General features: G+C 47.2%; 1 protein-coding gene across 6 annotated transcripts in view; it reads right to left on the bottom strand.

Annotated features, from left to right (window-relative positions):
• Nucleotides 1-7870: 7870 nt before the first annotated feature.
• LOC110469529 (lethal(3)malignant brain tumor-like protein 3) overlaps nucleotides 7871-13477 on the bottom strand; it is a 43504-nt gene continuing 37897 nt past the window's right edge. For all 6 annotated transcript variants that reach the window (XM_021528359.2, XM_021528356.2, XM_077788491.1 and 3 more), the window contains one exon: nucleotides 7871-11908. In XM_021528359.2, coding sequence (XP_021384034.1) covers nucleotides 11780-11908 — 129 coding nt within the window. In that variant the 3' untranslated portion in view covers nucleotides 7871-11779. The remainder of the gene's footprint in view (nucleotides 11909-13477) is intronic.

Genomic DNA, 13477 nt, shown 5'->3' with positions numbered 1-13477 from the left:
ATGGAAAATGCTGTAATGAGATTAGGGCTGCGCTAGGCTCCTCCAGAGAGCAGAGGGCCAACATGCACAACCTGCCCCATGCCCCCAACTCCCCTCCATCCTCTCCTGCTTCCCGCAGAAATTCCAGGATTTTTGAAGCCTCCTGATGTGCAAAACGCCATAATGTGGTGGGGAAAGGCTGTGGGTTTCTCCTACTCTGAGTATGAGCTGGAGTGAGTTAGTGAAGGTCTCAAGACCCAGTGGCTTTGGTCGAGGCTTTCCAGCCCTTTGATCCTCTTCAGCTTCATCATCTCCATCAGTGAGGTTTTTCCTGGAGGTATTTCTGGCTCCTTCTGTGTTGCTTTCCATGTCCCACTGAATATTGCATGTGCTATCGTTCCCCAAGGACCGTTAGTCTGAAGAAAACTGATTCTTTTCTAGAGCTGCTAAATGGCACCTCTTCCTTTCCCTGGCGTGGTTAGATCCATGCATTTACCACTGGTTATGTTTGCAGGCATTTTTGGGTGTGATTAGCAGCTGAAGACTGTCAAGGAGTCAAGCTCAGCCTCTCTGGGGGCTGCAGAGGAAATAAAAGCAGCATTTTTCCTTTCCACAGAGGCTCGTGGTTGAACTCAGCACAGATGGGTGGTGGCAGAGTGACCCTGAGAGGTCTGAGCCGCCCACAAGAGCCCAAGCGACCTACCCCATCTGTTCCCAGCCCTCATGCCATGGGGTGTTTGGCTGGAGATCTTGACCCAGACAGAGCGAGAAAAAAGGAGTTGGAGCTAAAAGGAGGGTAAAAAAGGAGAAGAAACAGGGAGGGGAGGAGATATCCTCTAAAGGGAGGGGGACAGAATCCGTGTCATGTGGCCTTCCAGAGCTCTATTCCTCATTGAAGTGTTTATAGAGATTATTGTACTTAATTTATGTAGATCTACTCTGGCACTAGAAAAACTTAGAAACTAATTAAACAGCAACTGAAGAACAGCCCTGGCCTTGGATATCATCCAGAGGGAAGCAATTCCTGGGAATCTTGTACCAAGAGGGAGCTCAGCTGTCAAAATGCTGCTTTAATCTTCTTAGAGAGGATATGAAATTTGGGGTGATTTTCTGGAGAAAAGGGAAACAAATCAGCTCACAAATCCTGGCATTCTCCCAAGACAACACTGGAAACTCTTTTGGCATTAATGGCTCAGGGGAAAGGGATCATCTGACGAGTAATGATTTTTGACACTATGTTAAGTAGAAGACTAGGATCCAGTCTCCAAGTGACTGTGTCTGGATGAAATCCAGGGGAAAAAAGCAGGTGCCATTTGGGAGAACACTTTGCTAATCCTATTAACGGGGGCTGGAGCAACTACACACATGGCTGTAATAGGCAAGAAAATAGTTAACACTCTGCTACATCTCAAGTGGTGATTTTATGAGTCCTGATGAATTTGAGCTCCCATAGGAGTGTCAGGGTGTGGTTTTTTCACTCTTTTGGGACTATTTCAGGATCACACATACAACTGCTGAATTTTTCCATCTATGGATTTAACTGAGCCGCCTGAGCAGCAGTGAATTAGGGGACCTTCTTGTCCTGTGAGTACAGAGCCCCACCACACCTCACCTCTACACTCCTTCCACTGGGGATGCTTCCCAGTTGATGCTTTCCTAAAGTTATCCAGCATTTGCTGAACATTGCAAGGAGCTTTTCTAGGTTAATCAGGCTTAGAGCCTGAGCAGGCAGGCATGAGGAAAGAGAGAGGAGAAAAATCTTGCCATGTTATTATAATAAAACACGCAATAAATGCTACAGAAAGCATTCCATACATCCTGTCTGAGGGAATTCACCACACCTGGCCTCAGCCAGCTAAAAATCAGCTGTCCCCTGGGGTCTTCTCAGGGTTAAGGGAGAAAGACAGCATTTCCACACACTAATCCCAAAAGAGCTGTGTAAGTAGAAGGGGATTCCTTCATTTCATCAGATGATAATTCCTCCTGTGCCCAGCGCTGGAGCTGAGGTACCTCAGACAATATGTTCAGCTTTGTGAAGGCTGATACCACTTGAAACAAAATCAGAATTTTGACAGTGCCCAGTCTGCGTCTCTGGACCACAGCAGATCCCATCAAAGCTGTCCTATCTCGTCCCCAGCTCTCCTTCGCGTGCCAGCGAGGAGGGATGAGAGCTGGCAGTGCTCAGGCGCAGCAGGAGCAGGCTCAGGCTGGAGCTCCTGTCCTTGTTTGCCCCGTGCTGAGCAGCTGACACTCTTTGTGGTAGCTACTGCAGTCCCTGCACCCGTCTGGGTGATGCTCCTCTCTCAGGCAACGGGATGGTCCCTCGGGGTCCAGAGCAAGGAGCAGCACAGAGGAGCAGGGCACGGGAAGGTGAAAGCACCCGGGGCTCGCAGGGCATCTCTGACAGAGCGAGCCTGACCCCATGGGTTCAACAGAAGACTTTGTTTTCTTTATCCCTTCCAATTAATCAATTTTACTGCTAAACAAAGCTGACTCTTTGAAGGGGAGGTCTCCTATTTTAAATCTTGTTTCAGGAGATGTTGTGGATGATCTTGACCAGACATGTCTTCTTAAAGGGATGCAGATGCTACTGCTCTGGCTGAGCACCCTGGAAGGTAATGGAGTCCCAGAATGTCCTGAGCTGGAAGGGACCCAAAAGGATCATTGAACCCAACCCTGGCCCTGCGCAGACACCCCAGCAACCCTACCCTGAGCATTCCTGCAGAACTGTCCAAAGGCTTCTGGAGCTCTGGCAGCCTCAGGGCTGTGCCCATTTCCTGAGGAGCCTGGGCAGTGCCCAGCATCCTCTGAGGGAAGAACCTTTCCCTGAGCTCCAGCCTAAACCTCCTCTATCATAAGGAGCAGAGATCAGTGCTGCCCTTTGGGAGGAGCTGCAGACCCCATGGAGGTCTGGGCTCAGTGTCCTCTGCTCCAGCTGAACACACCAAGTGTTCTCAGCCTCTCCTCTTGTCGTCTCTCTGGATCCTTCAGCACCCTTGTAGACTCTTTTGGATGCTTTCTAGGATATAAGATCAAACGGCACTTAGAGAATTCACTCTAATACCTCATATTCCTCTTCAAAGATGAGTTACCTGCTTTCTAACAGTCTGAAGAACTTAAACATATATTACCAGCTCTTCCCACTGGCAAAGCTCATGCAGGAAGATCACATCCATCTGACATGGTTGACAGAATGCTCCTGAGGAGGACCTGGGCTGCAGCACTGACCTCCATCACCTCAGCACAAAGACTGTGAACCCCTGATGTCTTTGATGCTGTTAAGCACCTCTCGAGTGTGGGTGAGAGCCAAAGCTCATGGTTGAGCTATGGCAAGTCTCCAGCTGGGCTGGATATTGATTTTTGGGAGACATTAACATATTATTCTCCTCCTGGTTATCACCACAAGCTCTTAGTGCTTCCAAGTGGACAGGGGCTATTTTGTCAGTGCTCATGTCCAGTCCTGCCCTTTGCAGTTTAGAGGGGAAAACCCTGTATTTTTATTCTGCCTGCAAGAAAGTTCCACGGCTCCACCATCAGAAGCTCCAGTTCAAGTTTATAAAGGTTTTCCATTTGTAGGGAATAGAGTTACTTGCAACATCCAGCTGGAAATACAGTGCTAACATACAATAGAGCCATCCACAGCGTCACTCTTGGTTCTTAATGGAATTTGCTTGTAAACAGACATCAAGAAGTACCAACTTGAAGGCAAGAAAAAAGCTTTGGTGTCTCTGTCCTGGGAAAACCTCGTGCAATAGTAAAAAAACCCCACAGTCTGCTTCCTGCCCTGCTTACAGTGAGTCCTCATGCACATTTTGTAAGAGAAACTGCCTGAGTATAAAAAGAAAAGACTCACTGAAACTGGTAACAGTGAACACAACTTGGTTTTGATCCAAAGCCAAAAATGTTTTATTTATTTGAAATGTAAACGGTTCCTTTATCAACTGCCTGTTTCAGGGGTTGTTTAGGGCAGTTTCCTTCCAAATAGGTTGCTCAGAACAGAGTTTTGCAAAATCCTGGGAAACAGGGAAGGCAGCAAGGCAAGGAAGACACAGAAACCCTGCTGTCTGATTTATGGAGAGTGGGATAGGGGCCTCCCATCTCTAGTGAAAGCATTCTCACAGCTGCCTTTGCTGGAGATTTGTTGCTGCAACAAAATGAGCAGCGCAGCTCGTGCTGCAGCCACCAGCATCGCTCCTGTCCACACCAATCACAGCTCCGAGGCTCCTTTCTGCTTCTAGCCCAGCCTGATCTCCAGCTGGGGAGCACCACGGGGGCACAGGGACCCCAACAGAATCCCGTGTCATCACTGGAGCCTCTCCCCTCCGGGCTCCATGGGATTCCCACTGGCTTTGGGTCACCCTGGCCTGGCTCTGGCTCTGGGGGTGGGTACACAGACAGGGCTGGGTGGATCCAGTGCTGCTGCTCTGGTTTGCCCTGGGCTTTCTACCATGACAAGGGTCTGCAGCCAGGCTTGGTGGGAGCAGGGGAGGCTGAGATGCTGCAGGAGCTGCACTGCTGCTGCCCAAGAGCATCTTCCTGCTGTTTTGTGACAGGATTTGGAGGAGCTGGAGGGAAATCCGTGGATCTACCTTTACCCCTCCTGGCCCAAGGGACACCCCATGCTCCAGTGGGAATCCCACCAGCCCTGGGATGACACAGGGTTAGGGAGATTGGGGGAATGGATAGTGTTGGGAAGGAGGGGTGGTGTAAAGAGAAGGGGATGCCTGTGGGGTCAAATGTGCGTGCACCATTCATGAAAAGGAAGGGGATTGATGGTGGGATAGTGGCAGAATTAACTGATTGCATGAAGAATTGATTGGTGAGAAAGAAGAAAAAACAAGGAGAAAAAGGGAGATGGTGCTACTGAGCTCTGAAGACTTAATCAGTTTAATTCTTTTAGCATGTGGTGTTCTGGCAAAACACAAGGGGGAGGAAAATACCTGTTTGTGGGGAAGAAAACAAAAATAAACATTTCAACTGTTGTATTTCTTCTGAAATGAAGAGCAAGACCCTCCCCAGCCATCAATCAGCAGCACAGACATGCTTGAGAATGGGGAAATTTATATCAATGTTACCCATAAAAGTGATGAGTTCAAGACATTGTGAAAACCATCTGGAGACTCATTGAATAGTTGTGTGGTCCCACATTGATTAGCAGAGACAAAGCACATAGCCTCCTCTGCTTTGGTCCTGCCAGGGATTAAACCCCCCCCCCCCCCCCCCCCCCCCCCCAGGAGCCCGTGGCACCTGAGCCTGGAGCAGAAAATCCCCTCTCGAGTTTTAGGAGGGTGCACAAAGTGGAGGTGTTTTGGCAACCGTGACCCACAGAGCTGCTGGATTCCAGCACAGCCATGACCCCAGCCATGGAGATCACCTCAGTTTGGAATAACCTTTTGGAAGTGTTTCTGAACACCCGGGGAATTTGAGTCGACTCAAGTGCTGAAAGGGACATGGACAATACTCTGGTTTTAAAAACTCCTTCAACAAGCATTGCTGCAAAAGATCCTTCGACCAGCATTTGGGCCACTCTATGGCTCAAAAAGACCCGCCGCTGATGACATGTGAGGGTGCCAGGTTGAATGATGGTGAAGCCATAACCCTTTTTCTGAGAACAAAGCAAACAATCGAAGTCACCAGTGCCCCAGTCCAGGATGGGAGTGGGTGGGAAGTGGTTTCCTGGGGGAAAACCAGCATCTCTGGGGCTCTGGCACTGATACCCTTCTGCAAAGGCCTTCAGCAGATTTCTTGAAGAAACAGCTGGAAATATTCCAGCAGCAAATGTATCTGACTCCAAAAAATATCTTGCTTACATTAGAAGTGTCTGGATAGTGAAAAATGTAGAGAGGAGAAAGTGTCATGGGGCAATTAATATGCTGAGGCTGTACATGGTGGCAAGGAGAAGAAAATATTAGGGGAAATGACAGGCAAAGTCAATAAATAGTGGAGTGGTATTTGGAAAAGGTCTGGCACTTCTGCAGCTGGCTGGGCAGAGCACAACAGCTCTCTTGAATACTCCAACACTCTGTTTTTCTCTAATGCCACCACTCTTTTTTTCTCCTGAAGCTAGAATTTTCCTGTCAGCTGCAGAGTGCAGGATGGAGACAGCAGGTTCCCTCTCCATCCATCCCCACATCCTTCTTCCCACTGGGTTGGCCTGTCAGGGGAGTGCAGTGGTTTATCTTTACAGTTCCTGCTCCCAAAAAAAAAATGTAGGATTTGAGAATTTTAGGTTGTCAAATGAGCTTTGCTGTGGAAACCAGGGTGGTGCAGTGTGAGAAGGTGAGAGCTGTGGTCTGTACCCCCCTCCTTGTACACCCACAGCTAACAGCAGGTTACCCGATAAAATGAGAGAGACCCCTCCAGTCCCTCCAGGGGGTTTGCAAAGCCCATGGAGCATTGTGTGATGGGTCTCAGCACAAGGGACAATCCAGTTCCACAGAGCATGGTCAGGGCTGAAAGAGTAATTTGAGTAGGCAAAAAGATCAACCACAGATTTCCCTGCCAAAGGAGAAATATGACGTGGGACAAAAAAATTCTATGTTTGCCTGAGCAGAATAATCTGCAGATGCAATCAGCTATTTGTGTGATTGATGCTCCTTGCTCTGCTCAAACTTCTCCATCAAAATTGTGGAGGGAAAAAAAATCACTGCTGAGGAGAAACTCAGATCTCCAAAGTGCAAAGGACACAGCCACAAAACCCAGCACAGCCCTGAGAGAACTAACAAGAGTACAGAGCAGCATTTGATGTTCCTGAGCCTGCTCCAAGCAGCCCAGCTCCCCAGACCGGGAATCCGATCACGGTAACAAAAGCAAACAAACCACGGTTTAAATAGAAGCAAAGACGTTGGAAGGGAAAAACCAATGAGAGCAAATGTTTACTTTGAAGATGGGATAATTTAGAAATTATCACTGGGAGCCAACTCTCCAACATTTTTAGTTTCAGAAGGTTTGCAAACCTCCTCTGCCAGTGTGGCCTCTCTGCCCTTGGACCCATGACCTGCTGCTCCCTCCAGACACCCCTGGGGAGGAGCAGGAGGAAAGGTTCCATGCCTCATTTTGGGGCACATTAGAGAATGGTTTGAAAAATGTATCAGCTATTATGATTAGAGCAGAAACAGGTAAGGTAGTTATCATGGTTATGGACACACAGTGAAGAAGCTCAGGGGGGCATTAAGGAAAGGGAAAACAGACAGGCCCCCAAATGCACAGTTTTAACATGGATTCATACTGAGAACAAGTTCTTGCTAGTTTTAGTTAAAAACCCAACTTTGGGAGCTGCTTTAAGAAGATAAAGTTCTGGGATTGTTTGTGATAGGAAACCACGAGGGATTAAGGAATTCAAGAGGAAACCACAAGCCTTCTAGTGCCTACAAGGTCTCTGGGAGAGCCAGAGGGGGACTTTGGACAAGGGACTGGAGGGACAGGAGACAAGGAATGACTTCCCACTGCCAGAGGGCAGGGATAGATGGGATATTGGGAAGGAATTGTTCCCTGGGAGGGTGGGGAGGCCCTGGCGCAGGGTGCCCAGAGTGGCTGTAGCTACTCCATCTCTGGATGGTCTTTAAGGTCCCTTCCATCCCAAATCATCCCAGGATTCTATGATTAAAACCTGGCAGCAGCAGAGGAGAGTGAGGAATTGAGGATCAGGCACAGCTGCAGCAGCCAGTGCTGTCCTGTGAACACATCAAGGAGAGCTCAAGTACAGAGATAAGAGATATGGACAAAAGAGATAAAAATGAAGATGCTGCCTTGTGTTGAGCCTGCCATTTAAGGGAAGGACAACAACGTGATGACCAAGCCCTCCCAGTACCAGCCCTCCAGGGCAGCCAGCCTTATGTCTCCCTGAGCACTGCTGAGGTCAGCCCCACACACAGAAGAAACAAACCAGGTGTGAACTTATATTAATTTTATTCACATTTCCAGAGGAAAGCATCAGGGGAACGCAAGGTCATGGCTAGTGTTGAAAAGCTCAAGTATTTGGTTTAAAACAGGCAGACATTTCTGAGGCTGAGCCGAGCCCCTGCTCTCTTTCCCCGCACGTGCTTCCAGTTCAACTAACAGGAATTTCCAAAATAAGCTGGCTCATCACATCATGGGGGGAATGTCAAAAACATTAAAGCTCTCTGTGGCATAAAAGTAGCAGGCAGGAAATCTTGTACAGCTGAACTGGCTTATCCCTGGGCCGAGGGTTGGGCTTTTCCTTCAGCGGCAGAGTTTTGCTGTCAGTGATGCCAAATGCTCCTGTCCAACTTTAATGTGATTCATTACCCAGAGCTGAAATTTGCTGCTACTGGATTATGGGGATGATTGTTGGTGATGGCACAGAAAAAATTTAACAGGACTCCCAGCCAAGGAGAAGAGGAGAAAAGGAGAAAAAATGTGATTGCTTTTACTTTCAAGAACAACAAAAAAGGGAACAAAAACACAGCCAGGAATAAGATTTTGAGAACTGGAAATTCCTAATTGCACTGCTGGCCCATGGGAACTTGTCACAGCTCCGAATTGCTTCTAAGGAATATATCTGTATTACTAAGAGACTCCTGGGTTCAGCTGGGCCAACAACTGGTTCTTGCTGACATCCAGCAGACTCAAAATCCTCCCAATCCCAGCAGGCATTAACCAGCTTCAGTTTTGCTCCCCACAGAGTCACAACTTTTTTATTTTTGCTTCAAAGTGCACATTTCAAATTACACAAGGCATCAGATAACCAAGGGCCTCTGCAGATCCCTGTCTGTGCCACAAGCCTGGAGCAGGACGGGGAACAGCAGAGTTTGGACAGGAACAACACAGTGGAAAGCAGCACTCTTTGACACAAGTGGAATGGCACCGCCAACTGATGAATTCCTAAGTTATGAGGCTAAAAGATGAGATGGTTTAGTTGTTTTCTATCTTGTAAATATCAGGGAGTTTTAAATGTGTCCAGTGAAGACACTAGAAGTCTTTTTGTCCTGTGAAGTTGCTGGATTTAATTGGAATACAGCTATATTTGGGAAAGGAGTGGGTAATACATGTGTGCACATTCTTGCTTGCTCTGCAAAGACAATTATCAGATTACAAAAAAAGGCACAAGAAGTACATTCCACCTTCTTTCATCCCTAAAAGGTTCCTCCTTCCCCCCTGCTGAAAGCACTGTGCTGGCTGTCACTGAACAACCTCCAAGTACACATTTTCCTCTTTGATCCAGCTGGCTCGGAAGCCCCAAGGATTAAAGATTTCTCTTCTGTTTGAATAATGTCACTGACTAGAATCTCATTGCTTGTTTAACCGATTCTCTTCATCCTCCATCTATATATAGTAAAATAAATGAATTACTATTATATTTTGGTTTATTGCTAGAGGCAATCTGCTGTCCCTCAAATCAGGCTCCCAAAGGAAGGAGGTGAAACAGAAAATCTGGCAGGACCTGCTTGCTTGAAACAAGAAAAAGGCAAAATTGCACTTACCCCACCTGGCTGGGAGTCACAGAGGGGGAAACTGGAGCAAGGAAGGGCTCAGGGTTATTTAGCAAGTCAGTGGAGAGCCAGGAATAAAATAGCCCAGCTCTGGATCCTCTGTTCCAGTTGTCAAGAAATAATTTTGCTCTGCCCAGAAGGCGAGTTCTGTCAGATGATAGGACATGCCACTTACAATTCAAGTCTTAATGTTGACACTGGATGTGCAGAGTGAGATAAAGGGATGTGACTCTTTGGTGAATATCCTGGTTATCGTATTAAAAATATATTTTAATAAACTAAATTCACCCCTTGCCTAGTCCTTAACACTGCAATAAATTTCTCCCCTGCAGCTGCCTGGATGATATTTAATGGTTCAGCTATTAAATATCCCACTAAACCTGTGTCTTCTCTGTGAAGGCTTAAACTCCTTAAATTCTTATTAACAAAAAATATATGGAAACAAACTGCTCTAAATATTATTCCAGAACTTGATTACTTCAGTGGTGTGGATTCTATTTACAATTTTAAGGACCCTTCTGCTTCAGACAAGTCACAAGAACCTTCTCAGCAGCAGGAAATTTGGACAACGGATGTGGGTGACACAGGAAGGGGGAAGTGTGTTCCTTGTGTCACCACACAGTCATGGACAGCGCGTTTGCTCTGCTCCTGACAGCTCCTGGGAAGCCACGCTGGTGGCAGAGATGCCAAGGGAGTCTGAGGTGCCTGTGGATGGATCACATCACCATGCAGTGCCCTGAGATACCCACACAGCCTGGTAGAGGCTGAGGGCAGAACCTGCCTTTGGCAGCTCCAGGTCACACCCCCAGTACTCCCACGGGTTCCCACACACAGAATTCAGCCTGGCAGCTATGGATGAGGGGCAGCAAGGGCTGCCTGAGCTGAGGTGGTTCTAGAACAGCCAAGCAGACATCAGGGAGAGTGGCAGAGGGAGAGCCACGAGCTGGTGCTGCCAGCAGGACGGAGCAGGAGCCAGCAGGACTCACCACATCTGCCAGGGCTTCCATGGGGAGAGGACAACTCGGGAAGTACCCGTGTAGAAACCCCCACCCAGGATGTCCATGGGCATGCTCCTTAAACTGGCTGTGCTGGAGCAGGAACCACCCGTGCTCCCACCCAGGAGAGCACAGGCTGCACGTGCAGAACACAGCCCCAGACTCCACTGCTTTCCCCACACACAGCAGCTCTCTCTCTTTTGGGAAGTAACTGTTACCCCATTTTGCTGTTTAAGTCCTGATTCCTCTCTAATCTCACATCCCTGTGTGCCGTGCCTGCTCCCCTCCCAGAGACAGAGGAGGTGCTGTCCTGCTCTCCAGCTCTCCTGCGGAACGCACTGAAGTCCACCTCAAGGGACAAAGGCCAAAGCACTTCACATTCATCAGTTTGGATGGTTCGAAAGAAAAGCCATTTGTTTCTAGGAAATCTGTTTACACACACACTCTGGCCACTGCTGGCTTTCCAACTCCTATTCCTAGCATTTGGCTGACAGTGGAGAGGGCAAGAACAAACACACACCAATGCCCAAGTGCTCCCAACTGTGCCATTTTGCCAGATGTTCCTGGTGCAGAAGGAGCTGCACAAAAGCACTGATGGGAGAATTACAGCTAAAACACATCTCTGTCTCCAGCAGCAGAGGCCCTTATGGGATCTTTGCCTACCCAAAGCCCACCTGCACTGCCGCTGCCTCCTGACAGGGAATGACAGGAATGAGGACATTTTGCTTGCTGGCAGAACCAGTGCAAGCCATCCCTGATGGAAACCCTCTGCCCACGCTGCCTTCCTGCCGGCTGTAAGCAGCCCAGCAGCCCAGGGTTAGTTGTTGTTGTCACAACAACCAGGAGCAGTACGAAAACTGGAATTTAACTATCAGTCCTGAAAAGGTCAGCTCCTGAGTCACAGTAGTGAAGGATACAGGGGGATTGCTTTGAAGTGCATCTTTTTCCTCTCTCTTTTATTATGCAGAACACAATCTCACTGGTGATCACTCAGTCTTTCAGGCACTATCACTGGACACAAAGCCAGTTTTACTCAAAACTTTCTTCTTGCTCCTGCAGCTCCACCAGTGCTACCCTGGATTCCCCTTAGAACTGGAGGTTTATTCTTGATCTCAAAAAGAGATTGATATATCAAAACCAAATTCAATTACAAAATATAATAATATCCTCTTCTTGGAAGTGAAGCTGCCCATATTCCAGACTGTGGCAAGATTTTTATAACCTCAAACCATTTTTACTAAGTTCTCTTTAAAATATATCAGAGTCCCAATCCACCTGTCTGGCGTGTTGTAATGCTCACAGCTGAAGATCCATTCCCTGTCAATTCCTCCTGGATCTGCCAAAGGCCCCTTCTCAGTTGTCTTCTGCAGACTTGAACATGAGGATGGCATTGTAAATCTTCAGGGCAGGGCCCAGTTTGATGCTGAGTATTTTAACGATGTCGTTCTGCTTGAGGAGCAGGAAGGCCTCACCGTCAATCTGCTGGAGGTTGGAACACAAACAGGGGTTAACCACCAAGGGACAGGCAGGATTTCCACTTCTGGTCATTCTGGGATTCTTGCCTTGTTCTGGCCTCTACACCCCATGATGTACCCTTTCCAAAGGACACAGACCTCATCCAACAGTGCTTTCCCTAGAAATGGAGAAGCTCCACGTGTTCTGCCCATGGCAGAGGTAGAATGAGATGAGCTTTTAAGGGCCTTTCTAATTCAAACCATTCCATTATTCCATATGCTATATAGATTAAGGCATAGTGAAGATGCAATATGGCTCGAAAAACACAGTCTCCTAATTCATCAACAAGGACATATATTTCATTAGATGCAAATTAAGTAAGTGATGAACAAACTACCATGTGAAAATACAGGATGCTGTAGGTAGCATGGAATAAAATCATGACACACTGTTTCTGGAAATGGTTAAAAATTTACTCGAGCAAGAATATCCACTGAAACAACACAGATATAACTAATATAAACCCCAAATGCTGCAGGGATGAAGCCAAAGATTAATGGACACAGACAAACAATATGTGTCTCCCTAAGTTACTCCATTAAAATCCATTTACAGAGACTGACAGTGTCTCCTCCTCTCACTTGATGCTCACCAGTGCAGCACACAGCACTGGACAGTCAGCCCAGCCAGATTAACAATTCTGCTATTTTTGTAGTCTTCCCAAACAGAATATTTTCGGATGTCAAGGCCTGGTGCAAGGGGAAACACTGACTAAACTCAGAGAACACATAATTAAAGCAAAGAGCTGGGAGTCAGGAGATTTGGTTTTCCTACCTCTCACCATAAAAGAGACCCTCAGCAAGTTACTTAACCTGCTACTTAAGCAACTGGGAGTAACTGGGAAGTTAATTCCTGCACTGGGAATGGCAGCATTGCTCCCAGACCACAGATGGCCACACCATGTCCTTGAGTCTTATTTTCAAGCTGCCTCAAGTCTACGCTGCTGCAATGAATGTGTTAAAAATACCTTGAAACAAATAAGGCTGTGCTGCTTAAATCAAATAACAGAGTCAAGAAGAGCAGAAAACTGCTGGAAAACAGTCCTATATTTCAAAATGGTTTTGCGTCCAGTATTATTTATTCCTATGCTTCATTTTCACTGCACTTCCTTACACTTGCTTATTTTAAACAGTCCTGGCCTGAACTGGACCTAGAAGCAAGTCTGTGCTTTATTATTCATTCCTTTGTTCCATGTTATTTGGATGGGTTTTAGAATTCTTTGCACAATTTGTTCTCTTTGCTCCTAATGTAAGCAGCAACTTATTCCCCTCCAGCCCCCCACCAAGGGAAGTCTGCAAGGAATTTATTTATCCTGGACATGAAGCACTTGGAGGCTGATCCTGGACAGTGTGGGGGAGTTGAGCTCTCTTGTCACTCACACCTGTATTCTGGCCAAAGCCAAACTGCTAAAAGGGTTTTAATTTCAAACTGACAACGTGGTTTGAGCATAAACTGGAAAAACAACACAAGCCCCTCTAAATCAGGTGTAGGGAAGCACACTTTGAGGCTGCAGAAAATAAGAATCAGAACAGACGG

Source organism: Lonchura striata, chromosome 26, assembly GCF_046129695.1.
Source record: "Lonchura striata isolate bLonStr1 chromosome 26, bLonStr1.mat, whole genome shotgun sequence".
Classification (NCBI taxonomy): Eukaryota; Metazoa; Chordata; class Aves; order Passeriformes; family Estrildidae; genus Lonchura; species Lonchura striata.
Note: the sequence above shows the minus strand (reverse complement) of the source record. Positions and strands in the feature narration are given on the sequence as shown.